Raw genomic sequence first — 19904 nt, forward strand, 5'->3', positions numbered from 1 at the left:
AGAGAGAACGGGAGCACCAGTCACTACAACCAAACTCCAGACACATGTACCACCTTGTACATCCAACTTATGTGGCTCCTGGGGAATCAAGCCTGGGTCCTTAGGCTTCGCAGGCAAGAGCCTTAACCACCATGGCCTTGCAGCCCAAGTATGTGGAGTCTTCAGCAATAGGGTCTTAGTATCTATTCCTGGTGGGAAACCAAGGGCCTCAGCAATGGCCTGTGATGTTTTGGGCACGTCAGGGACCTCCCTGGCCAACAACTCACTGGAAGGTATCCCATCCCTGGCACTGAAAAATTTCTAGCAATAATCTATAGCTCCTGATTGTTCCATTGTCCAAAAAAGTAGGTTTCCATGTGATTTATTTATGTCCTCTTAGATTTTGATTAGCCTTCCTTCCACCTTTACTTTATTTAATCTCTTCCCCTGACCTCATTTTGGGCCTTTTTATCCCCATTAATCTATTCTACTTACATATATACAATACCATCCTATTAAGTAATCCCCTCCCTTCCTTTCTCTTCCCTTTATTTCTCTTTTCTAGCTTACTGGCCTTTGCTACTGAGTTTTCTTCCTAGCCCTTTCTTGTTTGTTTTGATTTTCTTTGAGGTAGGGTTTCACACCAACCCATGCTGACATGGCACTCACTCTGTAGTCCCAGATTGGCTTCAAATGCGTGGCAATCTTCCTACCACCATGTACCACCATGCATGCCTGGCTGTCTTCACTCTTAAAATGGGTAGGTCGGCCTGCCTGTCTTTCTTTCTTTCTTATTTATTTATTTATTTTTCTTTACTTGACAGAGAAAGAGGGAAGGGGGGAGAGAGAGAGAAAATGGGCACACCAGGGCCTCCAGCCACTGCAAATGAACTCTAGACATGTGTGCCTCCTTGTGCTTCTGGCTAACGTAGGTCCTGGGGAATCGAACCAGGGTCCTTTGGCTTTGTAGGCAAACGCCTTAACCACTAACCCTTCCCTCCAACCCATGAGGTAGGTTCCCCCCACCCCCACCCTTGAGGTAGGCTCTCACTCTAGCTCAGGTTAACCTTGAATTCACAATGTAGTCTCAGGGTGGCCTTGAACTCAAGGTGATCCTCCCACCTCTGCCTCCTGAGTGCTGGGATTACAGGCGTGCCTGGCTTAATTAAAATGGTGCTTTAACCTGCAATCCTCTCCCTCCTCCACCCTGTCCCACTGTGACGCAGCTGAGGGAACCCAGGGTCTTCCTATTTTAGGCAGGCACTCGTCCACTGACCTCGGTCTTCTTTTCTATTTTCAGCTTTTCGAGGTAGGGTCTCACTCTAGCTCAGGCTGACCTAGAATTCACTATGTCATCTCAGGGTGGCCTTGACCTTTCTACCTCTGCCTCCTGAGTGCTGGGATTAAAGGCGTGCGCCACCAGCGCTCTTTTCTATTTTCAATTAGACAGTATGATACAAATCATTTTCAACTATTTTCAGTAAGATACAATTCTGCCCAATTCACTAAATCCTAAAATAATTACTACAGAGTAAGCAAATGCCAACCCTTGAACCCTATAGTCAAGAAAGAAATGCAGAAATAGCTGGGCACAGTGGCTCACACCTATAGTCCCTGCACTCAGAAAGCTTGAAATCAAGAGGGTGGTACGTTATGGTCCAGCCTGAATGAAATCCTGTCTCAAAACTAAAGCAACAGGGCTGGAGAGATGGTTCAGCTGTTAAAAAAGCACTTGCCTGTAAAGCTCAAGGACCAGGGTTCAATTCCCCAGCACTCACATAAGCCAGATGCACAAAGTGGCGCATGCAGCTAGAGTTCATTTATAGTAGCTAGAGCCTCTGCATGCCCATTCTATTTCACTCTTTTCTCTCCACACATACTCACTCTTTCTCTATCTCTATATCTCTCTACTTGCAAAATAAATGTTAAAAAAAATAATAACAGGCCTGCAGACATCACTTAATGGATAAGGTGCTTGCTTGTGAAGCCTAAGGGCCCAGGTTTGACTCCCCAGAACCTATGTAAGCCAGACAGATACACCAGGTCATGAGAACAAGGTCACGCATGCCACAAGGTGGCACTCATGGCTGGAGTTTGACTGCAGTGGCTAGAGGCCCTGGGGCATCAATTCTCTCTCTCTCACTCATAAGAAAATAAAAATAAACAAACAAACAACAACAAAAAAAAACAAAGAGTATATGAAAAGGAAAATGGAAAATGGCATGGGGCCGGAGAGGTAACTCAGCAGTTAAAGGTACTCGCTTGGCAAAGCAAAGTGATGCCAACAAACCTGTGGCCATGGAAGGCAGAGCCAGGAAACCCCAGAGACCGCAGGCCAGCTAGCCCGTGCGTGCGTGCGCACAAAGCGAAGCAGTGCAAACAAATTCACAAGGGAGACCTAGGCTGTCTCAAGCAGGGAGGCAGGGGCTAACATTCCAAGGTCATCCTCAGACCTCCACATGTGTGTCACAGCACACGCCCACCCACACACATCCACACACACATACAGATATACAAGAAAAGCAGAATCACATGAAATACAGAGGTAAGATCTGTAAGAAAATTAGGGGCATCTACGCTCAAGAATTATTGCTCCGTTTTCTCTGCAGAGACCTTGCAACAAACATAATCAGAAAATTCAGACACAGGCCTCCAAATAGTCTCCTTTCCCCAGTGGCAAGCAGCAAATATGAGGCCCATGCAAGATCAGGAGACATGTTACCTGCATGTGGTTCCCAGACTTTGCTGTCTATTGTAAGTGGAATGAAGAGCAGGCAACTCGAAGGCGCAGGAGGACGGTCCGTGCTGGCTCCAGACAGACAGCACTCTACCCACGGAGTAGGGCAGAGAACAGAAGACTCTGTCTGCTATGGAGGCTGGAGACCTTAGTCCTTTCAAGCCCTGTGTAAATTGGGTCAAGAAGAGTCTCTGCATGGTGGGCATGTGATTAGAAAAGCTCCGTTTTTTTGTCCAGATTCGGTAACATCCTGGGGAACAAAGTGCTAGAAGTGTGTGAAGGCCAAGGACAGAGCGCTCTGCTCTGGGCTGGACTATGGCAGCGTCTCCATAGTCGAGGAGAGGAGCTGCAGTCTGTGGAGGAGCCTGAGTGTGGGCCTGACTGCGGAGGCCAGGCTCTTCCCTGAATGTGGCCATCCCGGAGCAACCGTGGGACAAGAAGAGAGAAAAGGCCCACCTGGGGGGCCGCGCTTGGCACTGGAAGGCCTCTCCTAAGGCAAGCCTCGCTGGAGCACAGTGCTCAGGGAAAGTCCTCGAGGACTCGGTCACGGTCACGCAGCTCGAGGCCGGTTTCACGTGAAAGGAGAACGGAAAGGCGTCGGAGCCCAACAGCAGCGACGGCAACTTGTTGCTCAGATCTATGAGGCCCATCCTGACGGCTTTGGGAGAGTAAGGTACGACGAGCTTACTGTTAGGCCTCCTGTCCCAGCCGCCAGCTGCCACATACGGACCCAGCTGCGCCGCGTTGCATGAAAGTCCATCCAGGAGTCTTTTGTATCTGAGGTGCTTGTAACTTTTCGCCGCGGGAACAAGCGCGGAGGAATACCGCCGACATCGGAGTTTCTGGGGCTTGGGGGCCGGGACTAGTTTGGAGGCAAGGATGGACAGCCTGGTCAGTAAGGCGGATTCTTTGGTAGGCTTCCTACAACTCAGGCTCCGTAAGGAACGGCACAGAGTAGCCCTCTGCTTTGGTATGTGGCTAAGCAAGCTCCTAACAGACGCTGCTTCAGGCTCCAATGGCGCGGGCGCAGCACCGGGGCTGAGAAGTCTGTATGCTTTAGTGGGGATGGGATTAGCAGAACTATTTCCAAAGGCAGAACCTCTGCTGTTACTTCTTTTTCTTCCCACCCGGCCCGGCTCTTGACAGGGAACTCTCTTACAAGTGCGATGGGGCTGCTTCTTTAAGGGAAGCGCTCTCTTCCGAGAGGAGGCGCTCCCAAAGACACCGGGGGCCTCATCACACTCGGCAGGGCAGGGGGCTGGCTCTTTCCAGGAGGCATCAGGCAGATGGAGCCCTGTGCTCAGCTCAGGGTCCCGCAGTGGGTGACAGAAGGGCTCCTCCTTTGGGTCTTTCAGCCTCGGACGCTGTTCAGCTACGGTGCCTTTCTCCGGCTTTGCCAGGGTGCTTTCTTTCATCTCGATAGACTCGTCTTCGGCAGCCACAGGTTGGCTCTTGATTTGCCTCTCACCTGGCAATGCGTTACGTGGGGGTCCTTTAACACGCGCGGGCTCCCCGGCCTGCGAGCACGCCTGGTCCACAGCAGCAGCAGCACCACGGACCCGCCGGCATTGCAGGTGAGTCCGAGAAATCGCAGGCGAGTTATCAACCCTACCTTCTCTGGTTGCGGCCTCCTCCAGTTCTTCAACAGTTAAGTGGTGAGGTGAACCCCTTTGATGTCCCCCGTGCTCTTCTCTACTCACTTTGGTTGCTGTTTCCATTGTCAAAGGCAACTGATTATCGGTGGAATTCTCAAGAGGGGGGGCAGCTTTGCAAAAGTTCTTTTCCACACTCATGTGCACGCTAGCTCTTTCAGTAAGAGAACATGTAGCCCTTGGTAGTACTTCCTTAACCTCAGCCAGTGGTGTGTCACCCTTTATGTTTTCACAAGGTAGTTCATCATCTTTTGGTTTAAAAATATTTTTCAGGTCTAGTTCTTCACCATGAGTATCAGTTGCTGAATTTTCTTGAGCAGACAGACAGGAATGCCTTCCTTCCATGGGTTCTAGGTTCTGTGGGGGAGCTAAGCTGTCTTCTTGGCACCTGGGTGACACCAGCTCTTTTGAGGATATTCCAAAGGCTGTTTTGTTGCCACACTCAGAATTTACTTCCAGTCTTGATCTTTCAGTCATTCTGGTTCCTCTCAGAGATCCTCCTCTAGCTTGGTCTTCATGATGAATACAACTTACAGACACACTTCTATCTAGCACCCTCTTATCTGGTTCATGATTTGTAACAGAGTCCACCTCGTGGGCAAGGGTAGAATTTGGACACCCTTCAGCTGCACAGTCTTTAGGAAATCTGCACACTTTCTCTGCACGTGATTCTTTCACTTTAAGAGGCTCTACGGTAGGAGCAGCAGCACTTGGGAGACCTGCGTCTTGGTCAGTTGTTCCCAAAAACGTAGTGTTGAGTCCTCTCTGGGACGAGGCACTGCTGGAGGTTTCCTGGAATGCTGGTCCATCTTGCCTTGTACAACAACCAAGTGTACTAGATACTTTCATATCTGGCACACTTCGTGCAGGCTTCTCTCTATAGTCTGCACAGGTAGTACCTAGCAGATTCATGAGCTTTTTAGAACCAGGAATATTTTCAAAGGCTCCTTTGCCATCCCCTTTCTTTGAACCACCATGAGACAGCACGTTCCTACTACCTGAATTTACTATCCTATTCTTTCCACTGTGGCTTCTCTCTCTGTTAGGCTCTTTGAGGGACTCTCTGTGGTTACCAACTAGTGTCTTTGTAGTGGGCCTACCTTTAATTTCACTTCTGTGTTTATCTGGTCTCTTTTGGTTAGTCTGGCAGACAGGGACATCATCTGCTTTCTGATCAAGTGTTTGAACTCCTTGGTTCATAGTTTCAAAATGGGAGAAAATAGGTGGAGATTGGTCTGGTAATGTTTCTGGCCTTGGAATGTCTGTAGACTGGTTTAATCCTTGTGTAGCACAAACAGGAATGCTGCATTTGCAGAACACAGTTTCTTTATGTGGGCACTGTTCCTTCGTACCTGGCTGTTCCCCACTGCGTTCTGTGCCACTGCTGGCGTGAGTGCTTGTGTTCAAAGCTGTACTCTCTGACACACACACTGCCATTTCACTTCTAACGTTACCTTGCAGAACACTGCTTTCAACCTCTCTTCTAGCAGGTTCCCTCTCCTCTAGCATATTGCTTACTCTCTGGGAGCCACTGCCCACAGAGTCTTCTGACCCCTGACAGTGGGGATCATGACACTGAATTGCATTTTCACATTTTAATGTTTTGAAGTTGTTGACATTCAGGATGACTTTGCTGTGTTCAAAAACAGAAGGCGCAGAACACACATTCTCCCCAGGTGCATTTCTTCTTACACAGAGACAGCTGGAGAGATCCTGAGATTGAACATTTTGACATTCGGCGACAAAGACTTCTTGGGGAAGGCTAGCAGCTTCTTTTGCATTTAAGAGGAACCTAGGAAGCAGACCCTCTGTTCCTGAATCAGCCATTTCTTTACGCCCTTTTGGGCTTCCTGGTTTGGAGTTTACATGTGAAGAGGTGTCACACATTTTGTCCCCTTGCAGACAAATGTCTTCCATTTTGGTCCTTGTGAGAATGGTCTGGGTGCCAGTGATGACATCTGCTCCATTCTCTATGGGCGGAGGATGGCCCTGCAGAGCATCCTTCTTTGTCGCTAAAGGCATTTCTCTCTTTATACTTAGTAGAGAGTCAGTTGACAATGTCACATGGTCTTGAGAATTAAGGGACACTTGTTGATTTAAACCACATTCATCTTCGACTTTGTATATAACCAGCTCACTGGTGCAAGAACGTTCTCTCATCTCACAGGCAATGATCTGTTCATCTGAAGGTGAGACACTGTCCTGTGAGGTCTGTACAGCTTCTGGTGTGAGTCTATCAGCCACATTTGGAGACAGTGGTAACTGAACAGGATCTTTCTGGGGTTTGGATGACTCATTAGGTACAGAATTTATCTGATCTTCTGACATTAAATTCACATGGTGTCTTCTTTCAGACAGAAAATCATTACATGATGACTCATTTGGTTGAGTGTCACTTTGCAGATTTCTCTGGCAGCCAACTAAAGAGGTACAGTCTTTGCCGCAAATCTTTTCATTTAACATCATGGCTGGCTGTGCTGGCTCTTCAAAGCTGCTTTTCTGAGAATGTGTGCCTGGATGGCTCACAAAAGTAACAGTTTTCCTATGGTCCTCAGAGTTTGTCAAATTATCTTCAACGTCTAAAGTAATTTTCAGATCACCTTTTTTAAACATTATTTCTGTGGCGTCAGTAAAAGAACTGGAGCTCCCTTTATGTTGAAGGCAACAGTTACTAGGTACCTGTTCTTTTGGAAAATCAGCAGTCTCTTTTTCATCAGAACCACCACTGGCCCCGTCCTTTTCTTGCTGCCTGACACTACAGACAAGGAGCTCCCCTCTACTGCTCCTGTCCCCAAGCTGGTCTTCCCTTTGTCTTTCACAAGCTGAGCTCCTGCTCTGATCTTCTTGGCATGGCTGTTCAGCACACTCCTTGGTCAAACCACTCCCTTCAAGATCACATTTTTCAAAAGGTTTTGTTCTGGATTCTGGGCCAGACAAATATGGTGTGAAATATGAAACTTCTTCCAAGGGCTTTCTGGCATCTCCATTTCCCATGGCCATGGCGCTATCATGTGCACATCTGCTTTTTTCCTTATGGTGGCCAAGAACTTGCTGGTGCCTGTCATCTGCTCTGCAGATCTGGCTGAGACTACACAGCTCCTCCTTCCCACGGCCCATTCGGGAAACGGCCCCACGCCCTGGAGCTTCTATAAATTGAGGGTCCGCACAGATTAAAGGTTCTATAGAAACTAAAGTTTTGGCTTCTGAAACTGCACCACTGGTCATGATTTTATCTGCTTCTGGGTATTCGCTGCACCCTGTAGAGAGACCTTTATTCACATAGCTGTTCTTGTGTCCATCGCTATCCATCTCAGTCCCACTGACCGTCATACCTTGTCCATCTCCAGGAGATTTTGGCAGAGTTTCTGTTGTAATCTGTACATTTCCTTCTACATAAGAGAAATAAATCCAAGTCAGTATACAATTATATATATATATATGTATATATAAGAATATTGCCCTTGTGAATTTCATCATGTAACCAATGGCAACAACATCAAGGCACTTTCTTGCAAAGCCTGCTGATTTGGGTTTGATCCTCTAGTAGGCATGAAAAGACAAATACAGAAAGTGGTGCTATGTATCTGGATTTTGTATGCAGTGGAAGAAAACCCTGGTGTGCCCATTCTCATTCTCGCAAATAAATCAATAAAAATAAATAAAACCTTTTTCAGGCTGGGGGGATGGCTCAGCAGTTAAAGGTGCCAGCTTGCAAAGCATAATAGCCTGGGTTCTAGTCCCCAATACCGATATAAGGCCAGATGTATAAAGTGGTGCATGAGTTTGGAGGTCGTTTGCAGTAGCCCTGACATGCCGATACTCGATCTCTGTCTCTTTCTGTTCTGTTTTGAAAATTTGTTTTAAAGCTTTCATTTCAAAGTACCACTAGCTGGACCTGGAGACAGAGGCCTATAATCCCAGCTACAAAAGAGGATGAAGCAAGAAGACTGCATGTTCTATGCCAGCCTGGGCAACATAATGAGACCTTTTCTTAAAATAAAAAGTAAAGTATTGCTGAAGACTCTACATGCTTGTGTTGCACGGTCACTGAGAAATCAAGCTGGAGCAAGCTACACCGCATGCAGCTCCAAGGGAGAGAGAGAAGTCATCAGTGGAGATAAACAACAGTGGACATTGTAAGCCTTAAGTTTGGGCCAGCCAGGCCAAACAAGCCAACAGGTGCAACAGTGGCATGTCTGTAATGGGGGAAACCAACCACCCACTAATGGGACTGGAGGGCCACTCCATGGGAGGGAATACATGCTTGGTACTGAAAATTTATGTCAGGGGAGGTCATGAGTCCTAGGGGTGTAATGCTTGCTGGTATAGGGCTAAATGCATATATTTTGCTCACCCAATTGCCCGGTAAGCACTTCTCTTAAGGTTCATATCCACATATTAATGATTTTCTCACTTTTGGTTAGAGAAGCTTCTTGTTTTCAGATGGCAGTGACCTCCAGGATGACTCAAAAGGCACCATACTTTAGGCCGGGCGTGGTGGAGCATGCCTTTAATCCCAGCACTCAGGAGGCAGAGGTGAGAGGTTTGCTATGGGTTCAAGGCTACCCTGAGACTACATAGTGAATTCCAGGTCAGTCTGAGCTAGAGCGAGACCTTACTTCCAAAAGACAAAAAGAAAAAGGCACCATACTGCTGAAAAGAAGTAACAGATGAGTGCTCAGCACTGAAACATCTCTATCACACCCTCCAAGGCTGAGAGTCCAGTGTAGAAGAGGTGGCAGAAAGAATGTTAAGAGCCAAAGAAAGGGTAGGACTGCTTATAATGCAGTCTTCCAGACACAAAATGGCCTGGATATCCATCCATGACCTTACTGGTACTACCTACACAGAACCCTCACAATAGGAAGAGATGAGGACATCAAAATAAAAAAGACAGACTAATAGAGAGGGGGAGGAGACGTGATGGAGAGTGGAGTTGTAAAGGGGAATGCGGGGGGTGGGGTGGGATTATCATGGTTTATTGTCAGTAATTATGGAAGTTTTCAGTAAGTTAAAAAAAAAAATTCAGGGCTGGAGGGATGGCTTAGCGGTTAAGGCACTTGCCTGCAAAGCTAAAGGACCCAGGTTCGATTCCCCAGGACCCACATAAGCCAGATGCACAAGGTGGCACCTAAGTCCGGAGTTCGTCTGCAGTGGCTGGAGGCCCTGGCACGCCCATTCTCTCTCTCTCTTTTTCCCCCTGCATCTTTCTCTCTGTCAAATAATAAATAATTTTTTAAAAAATCCAGGCTGGAGGGATGGCTTAGCAGTTAAGGCATTTGCCTGTAAAGCCAAAGGACCCAGGTTCGATTCCCCAGGACCCACATAGCCAGATACACAAGGGGTCACAAGCATTTGGAGTTCGTTTACAGTGGCTGGAAGCCCTGGAGCACCCATCCTCTCTCTCTCTATCTCTCTCTCTGACAAATAAACAAACATAAAAATTGTTTAAAAAAATCCTTGCTGGGCGCAGTGGCGCACACCTTTAATCGCAACACTCAGGAGGCAGGGGTACGAAGATGGCCATGAGTTTGAGGCCACCCTGAGACTACATAGTGAATTCCATCCAGGTCAGTCTGCGCTAGAGTGAGACCCTACCTGGAAAAAAAAAAATCCTTGCCAGGCATAGTGGTGCATGCCTTTAATCCCACCATTCAGGAGAGAGAGGTAGGAGGATCACTGTGAGTTCAAAGCCAGCCTGGGCTAGAGTGAGACCCTACCTCAAAAAAATCAAAACAAGGGCTGGAGAGATGGGTTAACAGCTAAGGCACTTGCTTGCCTGCAAAGGCTAAGGACCCAGAACCCACATAAGTCAGATGCACATGGTGCCACATGCGTCTGGAATTCATTTGCACTGGCTAGAGTTCCTGGCGCACCCATTCTCTCTCTTTCTGCCTTTCTATTTGCCCCCCTCTCTCAAATATATATACATATATATTTTGAGTTTTCAAGGCAGGATCTCACTCTGTCCTGGAATTCACTATGTAGTCTCAGAGTGAACAAGAACTCACAGCGATCCTCCTACCTCTGCCTCCCCGAGTGCTCGGATTAAAGGCGTACAATACCATGCCTGGTTTAAATAAGTATTTAAAAAAAAATTATCCATAGGGCTGCTGGTCACATGGCCTGGGGCTGCCTTCTCCCCTGCCCTGCCCTCCTGCCACAGCCTCCTGTGTGGCGGCCTCTTAGAGGACACAGGAAGGTTTCAGGCAGTAGCCTGTAGCACTACTGCTGGGTTTGGGGATGCTGGACCTGTACCCCTGCTTTCTTAAGTCTTAAGTGACACCCTCTTCCAAGCCATCATCCTGTCTCCACCCTCCTCCACTCCCGCCCTTGGCCAAGGCATCAATTGTAACCCACTGTCCCTCTGAAATGGCCCCGGGTGAGGAGGTCAGGGCTTCCCCATCTCCTCCCCCCACCTTTACTGAGGGGGCTGCTTTCTCTCTCCTCCACTCCCTGTTGCCCGTCACCACCCAACACTTTCACGACACTTCCTTGCTGTGGCCAGACCATAAGATAAGGCCGGAAGCGCCCGGCCTCCCTCGCTTGGTTCTGGAACCGTTCCTTACTCACCACCAGCCTGCGGTCACCCTCAGCTGATGCGCCGTCAGCTCAGGTTTGATGAGGGTGACTCAGACCTGCCAGCACCGAGAGCCCGTGGTTACACCTGGAGAATGGCCCATGGTGACACTTGTAGCCACATGGCTTCACTGAGCCCCGCCCATGTCCAGTAATTGATTTGTTTTACACATTGTTGAAGAAGGTTTGAGGAAGGGCTCAGAGGTCACCCTGGCCACCCAGCGGGTCTCGTGTGGAACCTGACAACTGGAACAAGAGGACCTTGACCAGAGGATTCTAGTTTCAGTGCTGCTGCTGCTCAGACCCTGGTGGGGACACGGAGCTCAGAGTCAGTGGTCTCCTGCCACATTGCTGTGTGTCCACTAAATGCTGAAATGTGGATGCATACCAAAATAAAGGCCATTCATTGTGCTAAACACATACACACATATTCATTTTATTTACTTGAGAGAGAGAAAGTGTGTGCTGTGTATGGGTGCTCCAGGACTTACAGCCAATGCAAACAAACTCCACATAGCCACCACTTTGTACATCTGGCTTTACGTGGGTACTGGGGAGTCGAACCGGAGACATCAAGCTTTATAAGCAAATGCATGCCTTTAACCACTAAATCATGTCCAGAGCCTTACTCTGTACTTCTGAGTAAGTTTGATGACTGCCATTATGGAACATTAGAAGAAGAAAACAAAAACGAGCCTTTGTGTGTGCAACGTAACTGCAGCTTTTCCAGAGCCCTCCGCAGTCCAAGGAATAAGGCCAATATAAAGAAGTGCTCCTTGGGCTGGAGAGGTGCTCAGTGGTGAAGGCACTTCCCAGCAAAGCCTCGACCTTGATTTGAACCCCAGCACCCATGTAAAACCGAATGTACAGTGGCATATGCATCTAGAATTTGTTTGCAACAGCTGGAGACACTGGTATGCCCATTCTCTCTGTTTCTGCTTCTTTTTCACAAATAAAAAAAAAAAATCATTAAAAGAAAATTCTGGAGCTGGGGATGGTGTGGTTCAACTTTAATCTTGGAAGGCAGAGGTAGGAGAACTGCTGTGAGTTCGAGGCCACTCTGAGACTATATAGTGAGTTCCAGGTCAGCCTGGGCTAGAGTGAGGCCCTACCTCAAAAACCCAGCTGTTGGGCTGGAGAGAGATGGCTTAGCGGTTAAGTGCTCGTCTGTGAAGCCTAAGGACCCCGGTTCGAGGCTCGGTTCCCCAGGTCCCACGTTAGCCAGATGCACAAGGGGGCGCACGCGTCTGGAGTTCGTTTGCAGAGGCTGGAAGCCCTGGCGCGCCCATTCTCTCTCTCTCTCTCCGTCTATCTGTCTTTCTCTCTGTCTCTGTCGCTCTCCAATAAATAAATAAAATATTTAAAAAAAAAGAAAAAAATTAAACAAACAAAAAAAAAAACCCAGCTGTTAAGGCCACTGCCTTAAGCCTAATGACCTGGGCTTGACTCCCCAGTATCCACATAAGCCAGACACACAAGGTGGTACATACATCTGGGGTTGGTTTGTGCTGGGTAGAACCCCTCTGTATTTTTATGCTTGTAAATATACATACATACACACACACACACACACATATATATATATATATATATATAATTTTAATGAAGAAGCTCTCTAAAGAACATGGTGGCACACACCTGTAATCCTAGCAGTTGGGAAGCAGGAACAGGAAGAGTGCTACAAGTTCAGGGCAGCCAGAGTTACATACATAACAAGACTCAAAAGCAGAAAAGAAAACACAGCTCCCATGGTTGGCAAAAGGGTTCAGCAGCAGGTAATGAATGGCACTTGCTTAAAAAGTTTGCCTGCCCAGGTTCAATCCTCAGGCCACCCATATAAGCTAGAAGCAAAACGTGGCCAAAGTGTCTAGAGTGTTTGTAGTGACAGGAGGCCCTGGTGCACACATACTCTGTCCGTCTCTGCCTCCCTCTCATAAATAAGTAAAATAAACATTTTAACAAGAAAATAACACAACTGAGAGTGTGAGCTACTAGCAACAAAAGGTAAAGACATTAAAAATAAAAAATGAGAGCTGGGTGTGGTGGCATATGCCTTTAATCCCAGCACTTGTGAGGCAGAGGTAGTCATGAGTTCGAGGCCACCCTGAGACTGCATAGTGAATTCCAGGTCAGCCTGAGCTATAGTGATACCCTACCTCACAAATAAATAAATAAATAAATAATAATGAAATTCTGGGGCTGGAGAGATGGCTCAGCAGTTAGGGAGTTTGCCTACAGAGCCAAAGGATCTCAGTTCAATTCTCCAGGACCCATGTAAGCCAGATGCACAAGGGGGCGCATGCATCTGGAGTTCATCTGCAATGGCTGGGGGCCTGGCACGCCCATTCCCTCTCACTCTGCCTCTTTTTCTCTCAAATATATAAATAAATAAATAAATAACATTTAAGAAAAAATGAAGTTCTGGACTTATTGGCTGCCATTTGGGCGTCTACTAAAGTAGCCATATCCACTGTCTGGGTCATCAGAAAGGGGCGAGCCCAGGAGCTAGAGGGCACACGGGCAGGCCCAGCAGCAGAGGCTGCGTCTCGGCATCCGCCAGCGTCTGGCCTCCGGCACCCGCTCTTCCACTTTTCCTGAGCCACCGACATCACGGACCAGGACCTACAGCTCTCCTCTCATCTGCTAGAGGAGCAGACCCCACGAAGATGGCATCGCCTGGAGAGGGGAGGACGGCTGCTGCCCAAGCCCTAGGGCGGAGACTGGCTAAGCAACTGCATGAAGAAACTCACTCAGGATACAACAGGCTAGCCGAGCTACTGAGGGAAGAGCGTTTCTTCCCAGGTGTGGACTCGGTCATCAAGGACACCACCACCCGCTGTCAGGCTGGTAAGGTACCACCAGTGGAGGAGAGAGAGCGGGAACACAGCCAGGGAGATAATGGGAAGTTGATTTCACAGAGGTAAAGCCAGATCAGTATGGATATAGGTATTTACTTGTTAGGATGGGTGGCAGCTTTCCCAGCCAAGTCTGAGACAGCCCAAATAGTGGCTGAGCAATAGTTAGAGGAGATAATATGGGTTGTAAGACCAGATAACGGGCCTGCCTTTGTGTCAAAACCACTAGGGATCACTGGGGATTAACTGGAAATTACACTGAGTCTATCATCCCCAAGTTCAGGACAGGTAGAAAGGATAACTCAACCTTGAAGGAGACTTTAACTAAATTAACCCTAGAGACCAGCGAAGGATGGCTTGGACTCCTTTCCTTTGCCCTATTAAGGGCCAGGTGTACCCCTTATGTAAAAGGAATTACCCCATTTAAAATTATGTATGGAACCCCCCCCTACCGCCTGATGGGTCTTGAACAGATAACTGACTGTACTAATGAAAGGCTTCTTTCCTTCCAAGTCCCACAAAGAGTCCTGACACACCCTGTTTGCCTTCTTCCCTTTCAGCCCTGGGACAGAGTTCAGATCAAGAGACACCATATTGTTGGAAGGGTCCCCACCAGGTCTTCCTAACCATTCCAACGGCCGTGAAAGTGGAGGGGACAAAACGGAAGAGGATTAGACATACTTTTTGTGAAACAAGGGAGTCTATGTATGGCTTTAGGTAAAACTTGTTGCTTTTATGCCAATCAGTCAGGAATAATCCAAAATACACTGGCTTTACTTAGAGAAAATCTCAAAGAAAGAGAACTTCAGAGATAAGCAACTAATAATTGGTTCAGTCTATGTTTAACTGGTCTCCATGGCTAACTTCCCTTGTTTCTTCTATTGCAGGCTCCTGATACTACTGCCTTACCATAGGACCTTGCATCATCATTTTGGTTTTGTGTTTTGGTTTTCCGAGGCAGAGTCTCACTCTAGCCCAGGCTGACCTGGAATTCACTATGTAGTCTCAGGGTGGCCTCAAACTCATGGCGATCCTCCTACCTCTGCCTCCCGAGTGCTGGGATTAAAGGCGTGCACCACCATGCCCAGTGACCATAGGACCCTGTATTATTAATGCTCTAAGTAGATATATAAAGAATAAAATAAGTTTTGTTAAACTCATGGTATTACAGATGCAATATACCCCTTAGATGAAAACATCCTCAACACTGTTCTTCTTGAGTCAAGGATTTGACTCTGTCACATCAGAGGAGGAAATGGAAAATGGAATGTGAAGGGACACAATACACCAGGTTAAACATCCTCCAGTGCAGCCCTTGCCATTAGAAATAGTGGAGGCCACCACCCAAGTTGATCTCCTGACAGATAAAGGAGAGGTTCCAAGAATCCTTATCATAGGTGTTTTCTGTTATTTAAGAAATGGGGGGACCTCCTCTGTGCAATGCACCAAGACCATCCTGTACCTCTTTGTTTCTAAGTATCTTTGTGATCACATAGCATAGAATGTTTCTTGCCTCTAGGGAATGACTTCCTGAAATAGACTCCCCCTCTTTAACTTTACAGAGAAAACCTGCAGCAGAAAGCAGGCAAGAAGCTGAGAGTCAGATCTCCCGCTCACAGGAACCAAACGTTCTCATCACTTAACACACTTTCACCATCTTCCCTTCTCTGAGGTTATGATTACCCCACACTGAGAAACCTACTTGCATAACAGTTCATCTACAATTACCCTAAGAGTAGGGTTGTGGCGCAGTGGGTAAAGTGCCCACTAGTGTGCATAAAGCCCTGAGTTCAACCCCCAGCACTGCAGACCCAGGGGCAGTGACGCACACCTGTAATGGCAGGACTTCGAAGGGGCGGTGGGAGGGTCAGAAGCTCAAGACCATCCTCAGCTACAGACTGACTTGGAAGACAGCCTGCGCCTATGAGACCCTGCCACAAAAACAGAAGAGGGCAACCCCTGGGGACCTTTTGTGATTGCAAAGTTTACTTTTACTTCTCAATAAAACTGCTTAGGTGGGCCAGGCAGTACATGCCTTTAACCTCAGCACTCCATGAGTTTGAGGTCACCTAGTGTGTGACCATGCCTCAAGAAAGAAAAGAAAAGCCAGGTGTGGTGGTGCACACCTTTAATCCCAGCACTTGGGGGCAGAGGTAGGAGGATCTCCATGAGTTCAAGGCCACCCTGAGAATACAGAATAAATTCCAGGTCAGCCTGGGCTACAGCAAGACCCTACTTCAAAAAAAAAAACAAAAAACAAAAAACAAAAACTTTCTTGATTGCCAAGATAAGTAAGTAAATAAAAATAAAGTTACCTGTGATTATTTTTAGCATGGGAATTAGGCTAAAAAGAAAATTGCAGCTCAAAACTTTGTTGCACCTCAATTTCCTCCTTAATAGTTCAATCATTATTAAAAGTATTATTTCAGATGCCAACACCCAGTCATTGCTTTGAAGAAAATACAGAAACAAAAATAAAACTGACTTGATAACATCTTAAGGTAACCTAGAATGAACATTTTTATCTCCTAACCACCATAACCTAAACAGCACTCCGAGGATTCCTCTTCTATCTCACTCCTTCCAAGCACACGCATATGCACACACATGTATGTATATATGTGTGCATATATATTTACATGTGCATATGTGTTCATGTGTGTGGGTACATGTGTGTGGAGGCCAGAAGTCAACATCAAGTGTCTTATATTATCACTCCCTACCTCATTCTTTTTTTTTTTAAGATTTATTTTTGTTTGTTTATTTGAGACAGAGAATGGGTGGGCCTCTACCACTGCAAGCCAACGCATGCGCCACCTTGTGCATCCGGCTTACGTGGGACCTGGAGAATTGAATCTGGATCCTGGGGCTTCTTAGGCAAGCACCTTAGCTGCTCAGTCATCTCTCCAGCCCTCCACCTTATTCTTTGAGGCAGAATGTCTTTCTGACTCAATTAAACTAGCGCCCCCAGCACTGGGATTATAGGTAGGTACCACCACATCCAATGTTTCCATGGGTTCCAGGGATCATTTGATTATATAAAATAAAAACTCATGTCAGTAGCCAGGTTTCAGTGTACTATAAATAGGGAGAGATGGCATTCAGCATGTCCTGATTCTCTCAAGGTGTCCGGAAGGTACCCTAAAAGTGCCTGCTGCTCTCGGGAACAAGAGCTCACTCATTTGAAGGGCAAGCAGCCCAAAGTGTACTCCTAAGGAAGAAAACCCATCAACCCTAGTTTACAATAGAGGAAGAGTTGGGGAGATGGTTCAGTGATTAAAAGCATTGCTTGCAAAGCCTGATAGCCCAGGTGTGATTCCACAGCATCCATGTAAAGCTAAAGGCACAAGTGATGCGTATGCCCGGAGTTTACTCGCAGTGGCAGGAGGCCCTGGTGTGCCTCTCTCCCTCTCTGTCTGTCTCCTTCTGATTCTCTTGTGCGTGCCCTACAATAAATATTTTAAAAATATTTTTATTGTTTTTACTTATTTATTTATTAGAGACAGAGGAAAGGAGGGAGAGGCAGAGAGAGAATGGGCCCACCAGGGCCTCTAGCCACTGCAAACGAACTCCAGATGCATGCACCACAATGTGCATTTGGCTACCATGGGAACTAGAGAATTGAACCTGAGTCCTTAGGCTTTGCAGGCAAACGCCTTAACTGCTAAGTCATCCCTCCAGCCCTAAATAAGTATTTTTAAGTTTTATTTATTTATTGGAAGGGAGCAGCTAGAGAAAATGGGCATGCCAGGGCCTCTAGCCACTGCAAACTCCAGATGCAGGCACCACCTTGTACATCATGTTTTCAGATACTGGGGAATTGAACCTGGGTCCTTAGGCTTCCCATGCAAGCACCTTAACATCTAAGCCATCCCTCCAGCCCTTTTAAAATATTTTTATTTCCTTATTTGCAAGCAGAGAGAGAGGGAGAGAGAGGGGATGGATGTGTCAGGGTATCCTGCCACTGCTAGCAAACTTCAGATACATGCACCAATCTGTGCAACTAGCTTTACGTGGGAGCTGGGGATTTGAACCCAGGCCATTAGGCTTTGGAATTAAGTGCTTTAAACCGTCTAGCCACCTTCCAGCCCAATAAATGATTATTTTCCCCCAAGGTAGGGTTTTACTCTAGTCCAGGCTAACCTGGAATTTACTATGTAATCTCGGGGTAGCCTTGACCTCACCAGTGATCCTCCTACCTCCACTTCACAAGGACTGGGATTAAAGGCATGCATCATCATGCCCAGCTGTGGTGGTTTGAATCAGGTGGCCCCCATAAACTTAGGTGTTCTGGATGCTGGGTTCCCCAGCTGATAAGAGATTTGGGAATTAACACCAACGCAGTGTATTGTTGGGGGCGGGATTATGGGTGCTACAGCCAGTTTCCCCTTGCTGGTGTTCGGCACACTCTCCTATTGCTATGATCCACCTTATGTTACCCAGGGGGTGATGTCCACCCTCTGCTCATGCCATTGTTTTCCCCTGCCATCTTGGAGCTTCCCCTTGAGCCTATAAGCCAAAATAAATCTTTTTCCCACAAGCTGCTCTTGGTCAGGTGATTTCTACCAGCAGTGCGAATATAACTACTCCACCAGCTGAATGATTTTTTTTTTTTTTTTTTTTTTTGAGGTAGGGTCTCACTCTAGTCCAGGCTAACCTGTATTCACTATGTGAAAATGATAACTAAAAAAGAAATTATCACGCCAGGTGTGGTGGCTCACACCTTTAATTCCAGCACTTGGGAGGCAGAGGTAGGAGGATGATCTTGAGTTCGTGGCCAGCCTGAGACTACAGAGTGAATTCCATGTCAGCCTGGGCTACAGTGAGATCCTACCTCAAAATACCAAAAACAAAAGAAGGAATTATCCCCAGAAAGTGATGCTGGCAGCCACCCTAAAGAAGGTAACTGAACCTTATCTCAATCCCCAATTTTGTTTCATTCTGACTTGTACTGAAATTCTTTCCTGTGCTGTAAGTCAAGAATCATGGCTTCACCTGAGTCTATGAAAGAGCTCCTCAGGCTGCACTGCTGCTGACAGGAATAATCAGAAATGATAAAAGCAAACGTAATCAACAGACACAGTAAAGACTTTAGCATGCAAGGTAAACCGTTTCAGAGGTAGCCTTATATTTACATTGCATAATTACAAGTAAAAGATGTAATAATTAAGTTGGAAGAAATATATGAAAATATTGAGGATGAGTTTTCACATTTAACAGATGAGTTATTTATATATCATCAATAATTTTGTGTTTATGCTCTAAGATATACTTCCGGAATTGTTCAATAGAGCCAGATCAATTTTACCACTGTAGTATTTACAAAGCATTCTGATGGAGATTTTCAGTTTCCATTTTGAGCTGTGCAAAGTTTACAAGTGATCACTTCTGATAAGAATGATTGAATGCCTACCATAGTGGTGCACGCCTTTAATCCCAGCACTTGTGAGGCAGAGGAAGGAGGATCTCCATGAGTTCCAGCCCAATCTGAGACTACATAGTGAATTCTAGGTGAGCCTGGGCCAGAGTGAAACCCTATCTCAAAAAAATAAAAAGTAAATTTAAAAAACCCAAAAAAACAAAAGAAAGCTTAAAATAAGAAATATAATATCAAAAGGGAGCTGGAAAGATAACTATGGCTTAGTGGTTAAAGCACATGCCTGGGAAGCCTAAGGACCCAGGTTCAATTCCCCAGTATGCAAGTAAGCCAGATGCACATGGTGGTGCATGAGTCTGGAGTTTGTTTGCAGTGGCTAGAGGGCCTGGCATGCCCATTCTCTCTATTGGCCTCTTTCTCTGTCTCTCTCTCTCTCTCTCTCTCAAATATATAAATATTTTAAAAAAAGATTTTAAGAAAGAAAAAGACGCCAAATGAGCCAACAGGTGCAATAGTGGCACGTCTGTCATGGTAGAAACCAAATGCCCTCTAATTGGACTGGAGGCCCACTCCATGGGAGGGAGTACATCCCTGATACTGAAAACTTAAAACACAAGTAGTCATGAGCCCTTAGGGGTGTAACGTCTATTGCTGTCTGGCTAAATGTATATACTATGCTTATCAAACTGCCCAGTAAGCACTTCTCTTAATGTTCATACCCTTAT

The 19904-nt window shown here is 46.6% G+C and overlaps 1 protein-coding gene across 4 annotated transcripts in view; it reads right to left on the reverse strand.

The window, feature by feature from the left end:
* Prr14l (proline rich 14 like) overlaps positions 1–19904 on the reverse strand; it is a 70992-nt gene that overhangs the window by 33914 nt on the left and 17174 nt on the right. For 3 of the 4 annotated variants that reach the window (XM_045133078.1, XM_045133080.1, XR_006633237.1), the window contains exon 4: positions 2702–7757. In XM_045133078.1, the coding sequence (XP_044989013.1) occupies positions 2702–7757 (5056 nt within the window). The remainder of the gene's footprint in view (positions 1–2701; positions 7758–19904) is intronic. The other variant, XM_045133079.1, reaches the window with a different exon arrangement.

The sequence above is a fragment of the Jaculus jaculus genome, chromosome 13 (assembly GCF_020740685.1).
Source record: "Jaculus jaculus isolate mJacJac1 chromosome 13, mJacJac1.mat.Y.cur, whole genome shotgun sequence".
NCBI classification, from domain to species: Eukaryota; Metazoa; Chordata; class Mammalia; order Rodentia; family Dipodidae; genus Jaculus; species Jaculus jaculus.